At 41.5% G+C, this 19,639-nt stretch overlaps 1 protein-coding gene across 1 annotated transcript in view; it reads right to left on the reverse strand.

The window, feature by feature from the left end:
* The window catches only part of lifra (LIF receptor subunit alpha a), a 149,894-nt gene that overhangs the window by 104,851 nt on the left and 25,404 nt on the right, over nt 1-19,639 (reverse strand). Inside the window, exon 2 of the mRNA XM_084322882.1 lies at nt 14,494-14,620. Coding sequence (XP_084179008.1) covers nt 14,494-14,578 — 85 coding nt within the window. The 5' untranslated portion in view covers nt 14,579-14,620. The remainder of the gene's footprint in view (nt 1-14,493; nt 14,621-19,639) is intronic.

Below are 19,639 nucleotides of genomic sequence, written 5' to 3' on the forward strand. Positions count from 1 at the left end.
CAGCATTTGATACAATCGATCACGATATTCTAATCGATCGTCTTGAAAACCATGCCGGTTTCTCAGACCATGTGCTAGGCTGGTTTAAAACATACATCAGAGGGAGGAAATTCTATGTTAAACTAGGAGATCACATGTCTGATATATACGACAACAACTATGGAGTTGCTTAGGTCCTTTACTCTTCTCCCTTTACATGTTACCGCTGGGTGATATCATCAGAGAACATAATGTAGATTTCCATAGCTATGCGGATGATACACAACTGTACATATCTGCTGAACCAAATGATACAGCGATTAGCTCCATTACAGACTGCTTACTGGCAATAAATAAATGGATGAGTAAGAACTTCCTGAAACTAAACGAGAACAAAACTGAAATTCTAATTATCGGCTCCAAAACTAAAAAAGAAACATTAATAAAGAACCTGGGGGGACTAACCCCTTGGATCAAATCTGAGGTCACTAGTCTTGGGGTTGTCATAGATTCAGAACTGAACTTCAATTCTCATATTAGCAAAGTGACGAAAACATCGTTCTTCCATCTCAGAAATATAGCAAAAGTACGACCATTTATTAATCAGAACGATGCTGAGAAGCTAATTCATGCATTCATATCTAGCCGGTTAGACTACTGTAATGCACTTTTCACAGGTCTCCCTAAGAAAACCACAGAGAGGCTTCAGCTAATCCAAAACTCTGCAGCCCGACTGCTAACTAGAACCAAAAGGAGAGAGCACATTAGTCCAGTCTTAGCCGCTTTACACTGGCTTCCTGTAACATTTAGAATTGACTTTAAGGTCCTTCTCCTTACATACAAAGCTCTAAATGGACAGGGACCTAGCTACATCGCCAACTAGGGCTGTCTTAAATGCTTCGAAGCTTCGAACGTTCGATTCGATGGCACAAGCTTCGAAGTGTGTGTGTGTAGGTGTGTGTGTGTGTGTGTGTGTGTGTGTGTGTGTGTGTGTGTGTGTGTGTGTGTGTGTGTGTGTGTGTGTGTGTGTGTGTGTGTGTGTGTGTGAACTACCCATCCCAGTTAGGACAGCCGAATCCCGTCCAATCTTTCGCCGTCGACTAAAGACTCACTTCTTCAACCATTATCTGAAATGATAAAAAAATTTAAAAAAATCTAACCGTGACTAACCTTACTGTCATGCACTTGTCCTAATAAACTAACCTAGTACACTGTAACACGCAACACTTTGATGAACATTGTTACTCAGCTGATAGAGTTGTACCCTTCTTGCTGTCTTGTCGTACAGAACTTGTAAGTCGCTTTGGATAAAAGCGTCAGCTAAATGACTAAATGTAAGTGTGTGTGTGTGTGTGTGTGTGTGTGTGTGTGTGTGTGTGTGTGTGTGTGTGTGTGTGTGTGTGTGTGTAGGTGTGTGTGTAGGTGTGTGTGTGTGTGTGTGTGTGCGCGCACCTTGTAGAATTCCACACATAAGAAAGAAAGATACTGGGATGAATAAACAAAATAGGAAATAAAATGTAGAAATGCATGCAATACATAAATAAATATGAATCTCCATATATGAAATATAACATTTAGATAAGGTGCTACTGAGATGTTTTGGTGAGTTCTTTGTTTTTTTGTGGAAGTTGCCCTTCTTAAAAATGCATGAACATTCACTGATAATTGGTCTGTAGTGGAGTCTACAAGGTCTACATTGCCGGACCATGTAGAATCCGGACCTTGTAGACTGACATAATTCTGTGCATAGTTTAGTCTACACAGGCCATATTTCAAATAATCAAAATCTTACTTCATTCATCTTAAACATTCTTGATTTGGGGGATTGGTAGTTCCCATGAAATCTGAAGTTGTTCAAACGACAACAGCGATCCACCTTGAATTAAATCACACAGCAGAGTGAAACCTTGTTGGATGCGTCAGTCACGAAAGGGGCTACTTAATTAATTAATCCAACCCACTTTATTTAGAGCACATTTAAAAACAACAACGTTTACGAAAGTGCTGTACAAGTCACACAACATAAGATAATAAAAAAATTAAAAAAAAATATAAAAAAAAAAAAAATTAAATCGAAGCTCGGCCCCGAAGCTTCGATTGCCAAAAAAAGCTTCGAAGGTCAGCCCTATCGCCAACACTCTAATAAATTACACACCAGCAAGAACACTGCGATCATCAGCTGCTGGACTACTAGAGGCTCCCAGAAGCAGTCAAAAGAGGATCGGTAATGCAGCCTTTATCAACTATGCCCCAAAACTATGGAACAAACTACCCCAAAACATCAGGGAAGCCAACTCGCTAGACATCTTTAAAAGACAGCTTAAAACCTATCTCTTTGCTCAGGCATTTCACTGATAGATATCTGCTACCACCTAGTGGCAAGAGGAAACATCAGGGATATCCTGACACAACTTGTATTTATTCTTACCCTACCTACTCTTTTACACTGCCTATCAAATTCATGTGTCGGTTATTGCACTTTTTACTTCTTACTGATGACTATTTTTAAACTGAATCATTTTAAACTATTCTTATTATTTGCTATGCTCGCCCATGCCTGTATTTTTTATGTCCGTCGGTTATTGCACTTTTTAATTACTGAATAGAGAGCCTATTAGGATGCTAGATCCTAATGTGAAACACTATGCTTATGGCAGATCAATCAGCATGGATTGTCTGTAAACTTTAATACATGGCAGTTTGGTTTGTTAGAACAGACTGTAATCTTATGCTTATGGCAGATCAATCAGCATGGATTGTCTGTAAACTTTAATACATGGCAGTTTGGTTTGTTAGAACAGACTGTAATCTTCACTTGCTTATGGCAGATCAATCAGCATGGATTGTCTGTAAACTTTCACTTGCTTATGGCAGATCAATCAGCATGGATTGTCTGTAAACTTTATGCATTGTTGTCACTTGCCATATCTTGCTATGCTCGCTCATGCCTGTATTTTTTATGTCCGTTCTATTTTATAATTTTTATTTTATTTTATTTAATTTTTATTTTACTATTTTTAAACTGAATCATTTTAAACAATTTTTACTATTTGTGTTACTGAAAACTGTAAGTGGAGAGCCTATTGGGATGCTAGATCCTAATGTGAAACACTGTGATTCTACCTGTCTATCCTTTTATGCTCGCTTATGCCTGTATTTTTTACTGTTGTGAAGCACTTTGAACTGCAACCTCTGTATGAAAAGTGCTATACAAATAAAGTTATTATTATTATTATTATTATTATTATTATTATTATATAGTCACATTTTAGAATACAATAGAATAGAATTTTTGAATACAACTAGAAACACTGTCCTGGCCTGCTTCTAAGTTCAGTGGCCTGACAAAAATAAAAATAAAAAAATAAAAAAATAATATTTTTTTTTTTTTTTTTAATCATCTCGCGGCCCATCCGTGGCTGCTCGCGGCCCACCGTTGGGTCGCGACCCCGACTTTGGGAACCACTGTGTTAAGAGAACAATAAGAAAAGCCACCGCCACATTTATCAAGCCGTTCTTAACGTCCAAATCTGTTCTTACCCAGGTCTGTTGCATGATGAATCCCACTCATTCTTAAATTCAAATGCGCGTTCGCGCTCGAGGCAATTGCATACAGACACGCCCGCCATCTCCTTATAAGGCGAATGAGGAGAGTTTCAGCATCTGATCGCTGTCTGATCCATTCAACAGGAAGCGATTTGCGACTGATCTCAAAATGACACACACACACGTCTCACGACTCAGCGCATGTGTGTTCCTGTGGGTCGCTCATCGCATGTGTGTGTGTGTGTTAATCTGATGACAAATAAAGACTTATACTTATACTCAGGGAAGGAAACTAACTTTTTGGCTTACCAGCCAACTGGCGAGTATCTGATTATTTTTACCAGCCAAACAGATTTTTTACCAGCCAAAAATAAAATCGCTAATTGTGATAATTACTTCTTTGTATGTCTTCGTCTAAATTGATTTTCAATCATAGTAATAATCACACCGTGGGGCGGCTACGTGGCGTAGTGGGCAAGGCGCTCGCCACGAAATGCTGGAGACGCTGGGCTCGTCAGTTCGAGCCCAGCGCTCCACATTTGCTTTCAGTTTAGCTGGTCGTCCGTACTAATACACATTGGCCATATTAGGGGGTGGGAAACTGATGGGTGGGGATCGGGCGTTGTGGACAGCGACTCCTACAGGTCGGTTGGTGCGCCTGCGCAGTAGAATCAGGAAGTGTCGGGGGCAGCGTGAGCCTCCCACGCGTTACTCCTCGCCACAGAGATCGAGCTGCGCAGGTGAAAAGATGCGACTGCTGTTACCTCAAGTACCGGAGGGGACTTGTGCTATGTATGACTTAGTCCACATTGCAGCCGGCTTGTGGGAGGCAAGAAACAGCGTCCGTGACAGGGGAGGGTTGAATTGGATGATACGAAATTGGGATGGGAGAAAATATAGAAAATGGGAGAAAAAGTGGATAAAAAAAAATAATCACACCGTGTCTCTACTCTTTAAAATATTTATTAGCATAAAACATTAATAACAGTGTCTCTACTCTTCACAATATTAGCATAAAACATATTAACACTTTTCCCGCCAATCACGTCGTACGACGGGGTTTCAAGTTCATGCGAATTCTGCCAATAACGGCGTACGACGTGTTTCAAGTTCATATTTCATATTTTCGTCATGGTATTCATATTTCACTCACGGAGCCTTGTCATATGCTGCGGGAGCCATCACAACTCTGCAACACTTCAATACTGCCACCTGTTGGCTGATCGGCGAGTTGCAACCGGAAGTGGATCTCTTGTGATCCCGGTGCGTCTGCCTATTCCGTCCGGCCACTCGTTTATCGTCGCAGGACTCAATACACACACCGTGGATATGGATCCGTTGCCATAACTCAATAATCCACATGATTTGGGCGTATATTAGTATTATACAAACCGTAACTGGATCGCCTCGATCCCCACCACATAACTGGGATCTGTTTGCTCCACTCTCATCGCTCAACGGTACGAAGAGACTGACACGAGTTTCAGCGTTTTTCTTTATCATTTTCGATACAAACTGCTCTGATCTATATATCACCCATACTACACAAATCATTTAACGTCGGTCACGGAATTATAAACTACCCCCCCCCCCCCCCCCTCCGTTCACCCGCGGATGATCAGTCATAACGTTTAGGACCATGTACATTTGACATTTTTTATATAACGTTGATCGGTATCAAACGGCATTTGATAATCTAATATATGCATTTATGTCTATATCTCACGTTCTAGGAAATACTGCAGAAAACGATAAAAACATATTTATACTCTAGACCAGCGTTTCCGTTAGAACATATTCGTGCCGGTCTGTTTGTCCTGCAAGATTTCTATCCCCGGACATATTCGAGAAATGCCGGTCAGCCTGGTTTCCTTTTTACCGGCTGAATGCCACCATCGGCGCCAATGTTAACGTTAATATCGCCTAATCTATGTTTTAAATTATGGCTATGTGTCTAATCTGCCCATCGCATTATCAAAGACTATTTTCCAGTCAGTGCTGTCAAGGCTGTTTATCGCGTCGTTTCCGTTTCAGAGCAGTTAGAAAAGCCCCCGTTTTGATATAGAAAACAGCTCATTCTGGAGCATTCTATGAAAATCGTCTTTTAGTGGAATATTCCACAACGTTGATATTCGTCGGCCTTTTTATGAATCGTTTTCAAATAAACGCTAGATGATCAATATTTTTATATTATACGTGCACGCAAGCACATTACGGCCGCGCGCGGATAATCGCCCCGTTGATTTCCTCTCGGACTTTTAGTGAAAACGAAAGAAGACATTTCACAAAACAGCTTATAACTTCATCAAACTTACTCTGATTATCCTAACACTGATAACATAGAGTCCTTACCTGACATCAGATGGTATCCAACTGGTATATTCCAATTCCTGATCACCATTCGAAAAAATCGATACGTGTATGGATCCAACGCGATACTGTAGAACTCCATGATCAGCGGGGATCTGAGGTTCCAGAATGAACTGTGTCACTGGTAACCCTGGCTGGATCAGTGAACTGGAAAATGTGGATATAATGTCGCACCTCAGCTTTCCACTCGGGCCTGATATACCCGTTTGTCGTTATGGTGGCCAGACAGGCTCAAAAAAAGAAAGAAAAAAATATTCACATCCGAGCGGCGCCATCCGCGCTTTATCAGCGTGAAGCAACATGTAAGGATTGTTTCGTTCATCGCATAGGCTATTTAATTTGAGCCTATTTTAATACAATTCAAATAATAAAATTGTGCTTAGAGAAATTATTTTCACCGGACATTATGACCGGAGATATTTAAATATTCGGACTTCAACATATTTTGCCAGTCAAATACCGGTAATTACCGGCTAACGGAAACGCTGCTCTAGACGGTATTTTCGTATGAATGTGTGAATGAAAAAGTAAAACGTTCCTACATCCTGAACGATAGCTAATCGATGTTGAATGGGCCATAGTAATGTCAATTTAGCAATACAATTTAAAAAGTTATAGCCCTGCAAAGAAGGTGAACATCTCCATAGACTTACAGTACTGGCAGAGAATGGTTTAGGATGATCAAAGTGGTGCCAGAGAATGTGTTAACATGAAAGAGGGATCTATTCTGGACTGGGTTGGGCTGAACTGGGCAGTGAAAGATGCTGGGTTGGACTGGGTTGGGCAGTGAAAGAAAAAAACCGAAGTATGTTGTGAAGTGTATATATAGATGTGAAATGTATAGATGTAATAATAATAATAATAACAATAATAATGGATTGGATTTATATAGCGCTCTTCGTGACACCCCAGAGCGCTTACAGAGTCCATTATTCGTTCATACACAGTCGTACCGGTGGTGGTAAGCTACAATTGCAGCCAGAACTGCCCTGAGGCAGACCCACGGAAGCGTGGCGAATAATCATCGCCTACGGCCCCTCCGACCACCACCAACATTCATTCACATGCATACACATTCATACGAGGCAAGTAGGTTAAGTGTCTTGCCCAAGGACACAACGGCAGTGGGATGGACATGGGCTTGAGCGGGATTCGAACCACCAACCCTTCGATCATTGGACAACCCGCTCTACCCCTGAGCCACGCCGCCCCACATGTAGCAGTACTGTCTATCTGTATGTCGTGTATGTCATATGTTATGATGAATTGAAAATGGGGGACCCTGATGTAAACAAGACGAAAGTCTTTCTCTGGTCTGCATCCCCTTAACAATTGTGTGTATTGAGCCGTACTGTATTGTACCCATTCTGCAATCTGTTAATAAAGTTTTCAATCAATCAATCAAGTTAACTTTGAACCTCGGTTGTCAAGCCGCGTCAATGTTGTGTATGCATCTGGGTAGGCACACTGTGCCTTTAAGACAGCACGGTGGTCTTACGACAGTGCTGTGAAGTACCGTCAAGTGCTGTGCTATAGTCAGTTGGGTTGGTGTGCTGTTGTGCACTGGTTGAGCTAGCCCCTTTCGTGACTGCGATGTGCAAGCCAGGGGCTTTTGAGCATGAAATAAAATGTCTAACCTTACGTCGTAGTCCGGTGCTTTTTTGGAAACATTATAGTCAACAGATACACCTAGCTAACATGGGGCTGGCTGCTTTGAGCACACGCGCACATGGGGCTAACGTTAGCTAGCAAGCAGCTATGGCTAAAACGCTAACTAGAAGCTAACCACTGTATACAGTTCCAATAGACTAACATTACACCTCTGTGATTTAAATGTGTCCTTAGTAACTTATACTCTAGGGTTGGATGCAGTTCCCCGTTGGTCAGTCTGTCTGTTTTCCATCTTCTGCTGTGTTTAACGTTATCTGTTTGCGAGTGCTCCCTTGACTGATGGCCAATTACTGCGCAAACTTTTATTCAAGATTATATATGTCCGCGGGTTGGCCAGTACTGCGGGAACTTTTATTAAACATTATATATGTCTGCGGGTTTGCCAGTACTGCAGGAACTTTTATTAAACATTCTATGTCCGCAGGTCATGTGCAGTGCTCTCGTGGCACTGTCAACTAAAGCGAGCACTCAGAAGACGCGCACCGTTTGCCAGTGCAGTGATTGCAGAATATTTGTTTTGTTTTGTATACTCGCCAGGCTGGCGAAGACCATGAATCACTCGCCAAACGTAAAAAATACTCGCATTTGGCGAGTAAAGTGGCCTAATTTCCTCCCCTGCTTGTACTTATGTAACAGTTGTGACAACGTCACCTCAAACTTCGATCCGAGTGGGAGTTGAACCCCGGTCTCCCACACCGTGGGCAGCAACACAGACCGCTATACCAAGAGGTGAATTCATTTCTTTGTACCGTGTCTATGTGTCTTTTGAGGATGTGAGAGTGAGTTTAACCCATAGCACCGCTACTCACCCCAGCCCTTCGTGACTGTGCTTCACGATACCATCCTGGCACTAGGGATGGGAATTGATAGGATTTTATCGATACGATTCCATTATCGATTCTGCTTATCGATTCGATTCTTTATCGATTCTCTTATCGATACCTGATCAATTTATAATTTAAATAAATAAATTGGAAATGCAACAGAACTAAGCTGGTTAGAATAACAACATGCAACTTGACATTTCTGATTGTCATTTATTGTTGAGCCCCCATGTCAGGGGCGACAGTGGCTCGGGAGGTAGAGCAGTCGTCTGGCAATCCGGAGGTTCCCGGTTAGATTCCCGCTCCTCCCGGGCAGCGTGTCGATGTGTCCTTGAGCAAGACACTTAACCCCTAACTGCTCCCGATGAGCAGGTTGGCACCTTGCATGGTTGCCTGCGCCGTCGTTGTGTGAATGTGTGAGTGATTGGGTAAAATGTAAGGAACAAATTGTAAAGCGCTTTGGATAAAAGCACTATATAAAAAAGCAGCCATTTACCATGTCAGAAAAATACAAAAACTGTAAAAAATAAAACATTAACTATAGCCTACACTTAAATAAAATAATGTATTTGAGATTCTCTTAAAATTTATTTATTTTTTTATTCTTAAACTAATTTAATCTATTGAATAACAGTCGTTATTCCTCTGACTTCTGTCTCACACACACACACACACACACACACACAGACACACAGAGTTCCCTCCCCGGGCCCCTTTCCTGTAAGGTATTGGCTTGTGTTGCTACACGGACACATTTGTATGTTGCACCATGGTACTTCTTGTCTGACGGACTCAGAGTAGAGACTTAGTAAACAAACAATCCGGCTCTTATTATATGTGAACTAAAGAGTACAAGGTTTACACAACAGTCCCCACCCGCTGTTTTATTGTATTTGTACCTGTACTATCCGCTGTCAGCTGTTTATCTCTCTTTGTGAGCTTGATTAAATAGCGTTAGCTCACGTTAGCTAGCGATAGCTCCGCGGCTAATTTTAGCTCACCCTAAACTAAATCAATGACTATGTTCTAAAGCATTCAAGTAGTTTTCACTGCACATAGAAGTTTCAAGTTTCTTTAATAGTTGTCATACAGAAGTACAGAATACTTTTGTACAAAATGCTTCTTACTGTTGCGCTCCAGAGACTGTGCATGACAAGATAAGTATGAAATAAAAACATAGTAAAAATTAGAAGAAAAAAAAAGAGGTCACAGTGTTCAGTTTAGACATATGTACAATGTTCGTAGACGTAGTTACCATACAATATACAATACTGTGCAGTGTACTAATATACAATACTATATAGTGCAAGGCATAAATGGACAAGGTGCAGTTTAGGTACAATTCACAGTAGGTGTACGAGTTGTAGTGCAAATCCTTTATCAATAAATATAAAGTGTAAGTGTGTTTGTGTGATCTAAAGTGTGGAGAGTGGGTGCTGCAGTGTGTTGTTTGTTTGAGTGAGTGTGTGTGTGCGTGTGGGTGTGTGTGCTGTGTGCATTTGATGGTTGTTGCATAGTGATTATTGTTCGTTTAGCGATTATTGTTCGTTTAGCAGCCTGATGGCCTGGGGATAGAAGCTCCTTCTGAGTCTTTCTGTGCTCGCCATAAGACTCCGGTATCGCTTGCCTGACGGCAGCAGTTCAAAGAGTAGCCAAACAGCGGGAGCATTTCGGGAGCATATTACCAAAACCCAGGCAATTTCGAGCCCTTAATGAATCAAATAGAGTCTGCCATGGCTACATGCTAACGCTAACATTATTACGCAACTAGGAAAAACCTGGCAGCGATAAGGGAATCGAAAGTCACGGGAGCCACACGGTTCCAGGCATCGGCCAATTAGGAACCGGTTCCCAACCGGAACCGGTTTTCGATTCCCATCCCTACCTGGCACCGCTACTCACCCCAGCCCTTCTTGACTGCGCTTCACGATACCATCCGTTACACTTATACGTATACTGTATAGTGCGAAATAAATCGTTCCAGCAAAGTAGGCTTTGTCAATACTGAACAACTGCGCGCTTGTCAAGAACCTGGATCTGTCACCCGTCATCTCTCTCTGAAAGGTCCCTGTGGCTAAAACAGAGTGTGCTCAGAACTTGTAGTTGTGGAGAAGAGAAGAGAGGAGAGGAGATGTTGTAAATATGCGTTTTATGCGTACGCCTGGGCAGCCAGCATCTAACTGTTCCAACAGCAATATATAATCCATTTCAGAAGCAGAATGCACGCAATAAGTTATAATAATAATAATTATTATTATTATTGAAGTGTTCTGGGTTTATAAAGTCATATTTGGGGGCAATTGACCAATGGTTTGCTTTCAACCCATGAACTCCTTCCTCTCTCACCTTTTTATATATCTTTTTTTATTGCATCTACTAAAACTGTATTGTATTGTATTGTTTGTTTTGTAAAGTGTCTTTGAGCATTAGGAAAAGCGCTATATAAATCTGATGTATTATTATTATTAGGAATGGTAGGCTTTTTAAAATGTTTCTCATCTGGGTAAGAGTGCTCTCGACCACTCTTAGAATTTGGTCTTGCCTGAGAGAAAAGCAAGAATAAGAAAACATTGCTGAATCCCAGGTAAGAACAAAATAAGAGGAAATGCTAGTTAAGAATGGAATATGTTCTTATATCTAGGGATGGGTACCTTTCACATTTGAACCGATACCGGTACCGGTACCTGTGAATCGATACCGGTACCCAACGGTACCTTTTTTCGGTACTTTAGTCTCAAGAAATTTTATTTACCTACCTCAGTCGTAAAAAAAAATCCAAACTTCAAATAACTACAATTTCGACAGTTTTCGGCTTGTCATTGCTCCGACTGCTTTGTTGTTGAATCAAGTCAAATCCCAGGTAAGCATATATTGTGCGTGTGAACGTTGACATGAGAAAAAAAAAAGTAAAAAAAAAAAAAAAAAAAAAGTAAAAGTAAAAAAAAAATTAAGATTTTTTTCTTTTTTTCTTTCTTTTTTTTGTTTCTCACTTCATTCGATACTCGGTAGTACCGACGTGTTTCGGTTCGGTACCTCAAAAGTACCGAATTCGGTACCCATCCCTACTTATATCGCTTCATGAATGAAGCCCATTGGGTACCTAAACACTGCTAGCCAAAGAGAACACACCCTGTAATTAAACACTGCTGACCAAGAGACCTGCTGCAGACAGAGTCGAGGTAATGTAATTATTACAAATGGTAGCTGACTGTTTTGACCGACAATAAGCATTAAGCATCGCAATGCATTGTCATTGCCCTCCCTCCTCCCACGTGTGCGCAACACGCACGTTAATAAGAACGCTTCAATAAGGAAAGTCACGGAGCATGGAGGGTCATAAAAAAATAAAGTGATCAAATCGCTTTTGTCTTCTCTCTTCTACTGTGAAGTCAAGCTTGGTCATGCAGGTCTCTCTCTCATCTCTCTCTTCTATGACCCCATCTCTCACACACAATTCTGGAAATTCCTGGAATAGTGGAATAAAACAGGAAAAAACGTTTCAGCACCACGGAGAGTGTTCTCCGCGCGCGGTATATAAAGCAGGCCCCAGGCTCGCCACAACAGTGGATTTAAAAGATAGCCACTTTTATAGATAATTCATTTGTATCGCAACGGAGTCACGGATCTAGTCGTGCCACGTAGCATTATGTCGACAAAATTAAAATAGAATAAACAAGTCTAAAACAAAGAATTTTGAACGAAGTTTAGCCTATTAAATCATTTTATATATAAGCGTTCGTTTATTTGCGGTCTGTGTGAGAACTGAGAAGCATCCATCTGCAGAACACCAGCCCAGCTCTCTCTGTCCCCACACTGGCCGTGAGGCCGCAGCGGTATATAAAGCAGACAGATAATAAATACTATTATAGAGAAAAGGGCAGTTTACTCACCTATTTGAATGGCATACAAGAGCCTTGCGTTGTGCAAAATCCTCGACAATGTCTTTAATGTCCAACTCCCGGGCTCTGGTGTTTTCAATGGACAGGATTGCAAGCCCACTCAGTCTCTCCTGACCCATGGCGCTCCGCAGGTAGGTCTTAATAAGTTTTAACTTGGAGAAGGATCGCTCGGCTGTCGCCACAGTCACAGGTAACGTCAGGAATAACAGCATGGCAGTACACACCTCAGTGAACGAGGAAGTTACGGACTGATGATCCACAAAGAGCATTTTTGCAAGTTGGAACACTGACGACTCCTTAGCGATCTCTTGTTTAAAACAGACCCTGAATGACAGGAGTTGAGTGGCAAAGTAATTTGCTAGGTCCCTGTTGTAGTGGTCAGATAGACGTTTTGCCTTCTCATATATCTGCATGGGGGGTCAGGAAGAGGAGGAACGTCGGCACGAGGTTGTTTCCCTGTTACTTTTATAACAAATGCGTCTAATTTAGGTAGCTTTGCGTTCTTCTCGTCCCGTTCTTTTTTGTCTGTTCTTTTTTGACGGCCACATTCATGTTTGTAAGGCTTAGGCGGCATGGTTGCGGAATATGGATCATTCACTTTCACTCACTGTCACTGATGATTTCACTCGCTGTAAGAGACAGACGTCTGCTGTTCGTTTTAATTTCCGCACCAGGTAAATTGTCTCATGACGCATTGATTGCTGGGTAATGTTGTTGTCCTCCAGTAACAAATCAGATTTTGCACTGGAGGCACAACAGGAGAGACAACATTTCCCAGCAATCATCATTCTTTAATTTATTTTAGGCTACAATCGGGAAGAATAGGAGGGCCTGACAGCGTGGGGACAGAGAGAGGAGGGGAGGAGAGGAGAGGAGAGGAGAGGAGAGGAGAGGAGAGGAGAGGAGAGGAGAGGAGAGGAGAGGAGAGGAGAGGAGAGGAGAGGAGAGGAGAGGAGAGGAGAGGAGAGGAGAGGAGAGGAGAGGCGAGGAGAGGCTGGTGTTCTGCAGATGGTTGCTTCAGTTCTCACACAGACCACAAATAAACGAACGCTTATAAAATGATTTAATAGGCTAAACTTTGTTTAAAATTCTTTGTTTTAGACTTGTTTATTCTATTTGAATTTTGTCGACATAATGCTACGTGGCACGACTAGATCCATGACTCCGTTGCGATACAAATTAATTATCTATAAAAGTGTCTATCTTTTAAATCCATCCACTGCTGTGGCGAGCCTGGGGCGAGCATTTATCGCTACCGGGGAAACATAGGGGGAACATAGGGGGCCCGGGGAACATAGAACCCTTTTGGAACATGGGAAACATAGGGGGCCCGGGGAACATAGGACCCGGGGCATGGCGCAATGCAGTCTGTCGATCCAGTCCCACGAACGGCAACTCCATTCAGTCCCGGCCCGGGCCCCAGACCCCCCGCGGGCCCTAAGGCGGCTGCCTCAGCAGCCTCGCCTATATTGCCGCGTCTGACTCAAGCCCATCCCTAGTAAAGACCCATATTTCCAACATAACCTAGCAATTTGGAACGTGAGGTTCTGATATGATTTAATTACCGTAATTCCTCTAATAGTAACCCCGGCTTGTATTTGTTTCAACTGTAGCGGGTACCAGGCTTGTATTAGGAGGAGGCCTGTATAAGAGGGAGGCCTATATTTCAAATTTTCAAATGGATCATAATGAATAAATCAACATTTTGTGTCAGTTTGAACCCAGTAAAATGTACTGGGTTCATTTATTGAAACCAAGTACTGTATGAAATAGTAAACAGTGCAATTACAGGTAATTTCAACGTTTTCAAAGTGAAATCAAGTAACTAGCTCAGTATGGCAGCTCAGTATATTAGTAACCCGGCTTGTATTAGGAGGCCGGCTTATAATTGCTTAGCTCAAGAGCGCACCCGGCCATTAATAGAGACCCGGCTTGTATTTGAGACCCGGTTACTATTAGAGGAATTACGGTAATATATCTGCATTACTTTATCCCACTTTATGCTTTGCTGCTTGTTTTACACTGATTTTATGTCTTAGTTCTTACTGATGTAAAGCACTTTGAACTGCAATCCCCTGTATGAAAGGTGCTATATAAATAAAGTTATTATTATTATTATTATTATTATTATTATTATTATTATTATTATTATTATTATTATTATTATTATTATTAATTTCAGAAGAGGGTTCAAAGGTTCTTACCATCTTTGGCATCACTGTGTGTAGCAGAGAGGCCCACTAGGAGCCAAAGGAGCCACATTGGCCTGGGATTACGGTTAGGGGACATGGTGGTCCTGCTTACAGCACCAGCAAGATGGACATCCTGACCCTGTGGGAAGAGAGAGAGAAAGAGAGACAGACAGAGAGACAGAGAGAGAAAACATTGGTATAGCTTAACAAATTAAATGCACAAAAAATAAAAACATGGCTACATGACAAAGTAATTTCCTGTCAACTACTGTATTTCGTTTCAAAGCGATCTTGCCTGCAAGCTGGGCTGGTCGATATGGTCAGAATATGATATCACAATGGTTTTCTTATTTTAGACGGCATAACGATATTTTACCGTATACATTTTTCCCAGTGCAAATTACAATATGATTGTGCCATCTGTTGCACGTTCCTGTTCAATGCGAGGACCAATATATGGAAAGAAGAGCAGGTAACATTGATCTGTTCTGTAACAGACAGTAATCACTCGAGAAAGGTGTTCTTCGTGTTCTACAGCGGTGGAAGAAGTACACAGTTCCTTTACTTATGTAAAAGTAGAAATACCCAGATAAATGAGTACTCTGGTAAAAGTAAAAGTCCTCCATTCAAATTATACTTAAGAAAAAGTAGAAGTATTTTCTATTGAATGTACTTAAGTATCTAAAGTAAAATTATGCATTCTACATAATGTTTGTGTGATCCAGTGCTTGGAGAGTTGAACAGTTCTGGCTCTGCTAGTTTCTTTTCTATCTTTTGGTGCTTTTTTGGTGGACAAACCACCGCGACTCGCGACTGGAGACTAGCTCTTAGGGCTGTCTTAAATACTTCGAAGCTTCGTAAATGTTTTGTGCAAAATCAACTCTGCCTCTCTTTGTTAACTACAACAAGCAATGCTGTTTGTTATTTAAGATGAGGTCGGACTCGGCACTGACAGATTTGTGTTTCGTTTGTCTAAGATTTAAAAAGGTTTAAACTTTACAGCACTGACAAAGTGCTGTACAAGTCCCACAACATAAAAAATAAAGATTATTTTTTTTTTTTTGAATGATTATTTATAATATATATATATATATTTATTTTTATAATCTTGAAGCTTCGAATTAAAATCGAATCTCGGCCCCGAAGCTTCAAATTCCAAAAAGAAATTAGAAAGTCAGCCCTACTAGCTCTGCTAGCACACATAGCCTACTGTGTACAGACGGTTTCAAACTGTATTTTACAGTTTGAAAAAAAATAAAAAATGTATTAGATATTATTTCTATTATCGATTATTAAAATATAGCGAGATAATTCTCGTTATCGTTTTATCGCCCAGCCCTAGGTGAGCCTCAGACTCTCTGCAATGTGTTCATTGTTTTTCTTTTCCATCTTTGCAGGAACAATGACGTCTCTGAGCGAAGCAGCAGGAAGGACTGCAGCTCGCAGGAAAGAGTGCGTTTGTGTCACGGAGATGTTTCAGCGTTTGGTTTGGTTTGGTCTGGTTTGGTTTCCCCCCCCCCCCCCCCCCCCCCCCCCCCTCGAGCTGGGACAGGCCTGCAAGAGCTTAGCAAAACAACACGCACACACACAATGACACACACGCACACACACACACACAATGACACGCACACACACAAAACTGGCAAACAAGTTACATAAAACTATGCTACCTGTGGAAACACACAGGCTCTCACACACACAGCCTAGCTTAGCACAAGTTAATGGAGGCGGATACCGACCAGCTAGCCTAGCTGTTGGCAAAAAAGTAATCTTCCTTGTAGGCTTGGGGCGGTATGACGGTATTAATGTATACCGGGGTATTTAGAAATACCGACGGACGGTATTGATTTTCAATACCGTCCATCACCGTCAAAATCACAGATGCGCTTCAGTTTCTATAACAGTGAAACGGAGTTTTGAGTGTAGTGCACACACTGAGTGTAGTGCACACACACGCGCCAGCAGAGGGCGAGACCGCTCTAGTGGAGCGAGTGGGTCACAACGGTGTTCACGTTTTACGGTAATGTTGCGACAGTGCTGTGAAAATACCGTAAAGCGTTGTGACGAGAGCAGTGTTGTTGTGGAGCAAGCAAATAATCCGTCTCTTATTATATGTGAACTAAAGAGTACAAGGTTTACACAACAGCCCCCACCCGCCTTTTTATTGTATTTGTACCGTCCTGTACTATCCGCTGTCAGCTGTTTATCTCTCTCTGTGAGCTACTGAGCTTGAATAACTAGCGTTAGCTCACGTTAAGTAGCGTTAGCTCTGCGGCTAATCTTAGATTACCCTGAACTAAATCAATGACTAGGTTATAAAGCATTCGAGTAGTTTTCACTGCACATAGAAGTAGCCAAACAACGGGAGCATTTCGGGAGCATATCACCAAAACCCAGGCAATTTCTAACCCTTAAGGAATCAAATAGTCTGCCATGGCTATAGGCTAGATGCTAACGCTAAAACGGTGCGGGCTTCTACCGGTGCGGGACTACCATGAGAGCTGACGATGATTTGTTTACTTGGTAACACGTAAACCCCCCCCCCCCTGATGAAAATGAAAGTCATACCGTCAAATACCGTGCACCGGGGTATTATAACATAAAGGTTTGCCGGTGTGAAAAAAAGGATACCGCCCAAGCCTACTTCCTTGCCTATATTACTACCTACCTACTATGCCAATATGTCTTTACTACTATACACTCAAGACTGTGGCAGTGGTACCCAAGTTCAACACTGACGAACAATGTTACTTTGATTGGCCGAAATTTGCCGGTAGTCGACCCCCCCCCCCCCCCCCCCCCCATTACTAGTGTCCATCCCTAGCAGTGTTTCCCTTATATGCATTCGGCGCCGCTGCTGAATCATGAGCGCCGCTTCTCTGAACTAGACTACCCCCCGAATGCAAAAATATAATAATAATACAAAAAAATATGATTTTATTCCATTTGGGCTGTGGGGGGTGCCAGCAGGGGGTGCACAATTTAGCGCTTGAGTGCCAGTGCTGTAGTCAATGGGAGGGCGAGCACATTTGCGAACACATAAACTATATCTCAAGACTCAATACTAACGATGTCCTGTCGTCCCCTGGACGATCAAATATTGATTTGGGACGAACAGAAATCTTTGCCGGGACACAAACGGGACGATGAGGATTTTTTTTTTCACAGGAAATGTCAATTAGCCAACTGTCAGTGCGCGTATATATTGCGGTCAAATGGTGCATGTCTCGTGCTGACTGAGTTCACAGAGTTCACTGAAGTCTAAACGTTGCGTGATTTGCCGAATCCAATGACTATCTCCGCCTCCCAACGCAGCGATACGCTAATCCAGTATCAAGCTCCCGCCCACCATTCACATCAGCCAGTCGCGCTGCAGCAGCGTCACACCCCGAATGAATCTCACATCGAAAAAGAAAAACATGTTAAGGTGAGGGAAATCTCTCTTACCTAGGCTTTCTCCACTGGTATTTAACCCTGGTTGACACAGTGAGTGACAGCTGGTAATTGACAGTCGCACGAGACCACTGTACAAGAACCGCGAAAAGATCAGAATGTTATAATAATAATAAAAACGCGTTATACTGGCATCCTCTCAGTGAAGAGAGCACCGCAAATATGCTGCGCTATTTGAAGAGGATAAACACAGCAGAAGATGGAGAACAGACACAAACTGACCAACAGGGAACTGCATCCAACAATACAACCCCTGAGTCTAAGGTAAGGACACATTTAAATCACAGAAGTGTAATGTTAGTCTATTGGAACTATATAGTTATCGACGCGTTCTAGTTATAGCTGCTTATTGCTAGGGCCTAACAAAAATAATGGTTTGGTTCCGGTTGCCGACCGACCCTGCCGATTATTATTTTTATTTTTTTACAATAAAGTTTCATAAAAATCTTAGTCAAACCTTTAGTATTATGGATATTAAACATGCTGACAGAGTACATGCATCCATGTTGTTGTGAACATTTTAATTAAATAAAGAAATTCCCTATCCATAGTCGCCGTGGGAAGAAATTAAATAATAGTCTGCTCAACCATTTGGAATAGCACATTTTTAGTCACTATCTCCCATTGAAAAATGTGTTAAACTTAACTGAGCCTTTTTGAGCCATCTCTACCATTCGGTTCACGTATGCTATGCCAAAAATATCCACTAGATGGCACTCTGCTTTTTGACAGTAGCCTTCTCACTCAGTGTGCTACCAGCAAGTTAGAAACTGAAAAATCTCTCCTGACATGTGAACTATTTTTGGCTGGATTTTCAAAGGTAAGCTTAGTTTTTTCAACATATTATATCATCTAACACATTACTTAACATAATTATGTAACTTGATGCAACACAAAAATGTTTTATAAGGGTCAATTTCTTTTTTAAAGATGCTCTACCAGACGGCTGAGTGGACAATTTATGGTAATATTTTGCATGGAGAAGAAACTCAACCGTTTGGTAACAGTTTGGTGAAGTTATGCTAATCTCATTCAAATTGACTATTTTCTATTGAATAAAAACACTTCTGTTGATGCATTATTGTTAATATGTTACATTCATAGTGTTATTATACTGATTATGTATGATAGGGCTGACCTTCGAAGCTTTTTTTGGCAATCGAAGCTTCGGGGCCGAGCTTCGATTTTAATTCGAAGCGTCGAGAGAAAAAAAAAAAAATTATCTTATGTTGTGGGACTTGTACAGCACTTTCGTAAAAGTTGTTGTTTTTAAATGTGCTCTATAAATAAAGTGGGTTGGATTAATTAATTAAGTAGCCCCTTTCGTGACTGACGCATCCAACAAGGTTTCACTCGGCTGTGTGATTTAATTCAAGGTGGATCGCTGTTGTCGTTTGAACAACTTCAGATTTCATGGGAACTACCAATCCCCCAAATCAAGAATGTTTAAGATGAATGAAGTAAGATTGATTATTTGAAATATGGCCTGTGTAGACTAAACTATGCACAGAATTATGTCAGTCTACAAGGTCCGGATTCTACATGGTCCGGCAATGTAGACCTTGTAGACTCCACTACAGACCAATTATCAGTGAATGTTCATGCATTTTTAAGAAGGGCAACTTCCACAAAAAAACAAAGAACTCACCAAAACATCTCAGTAGCACCTTATCTAAATGTTATATTTCATATATGGAGATTCATA

The sequence above is a fragment of the Notolepis coatsorum genome, assembly GCF_963971535.1.
Source record: "Notolepis coatsorum genome assembly, chromosome: 10".
NCBI lineage: Eukaryota > Metazoa > Chordata > Actinopteri > Aulopiformes > Paralepididae > Notolepis > Notolepis coatsorum.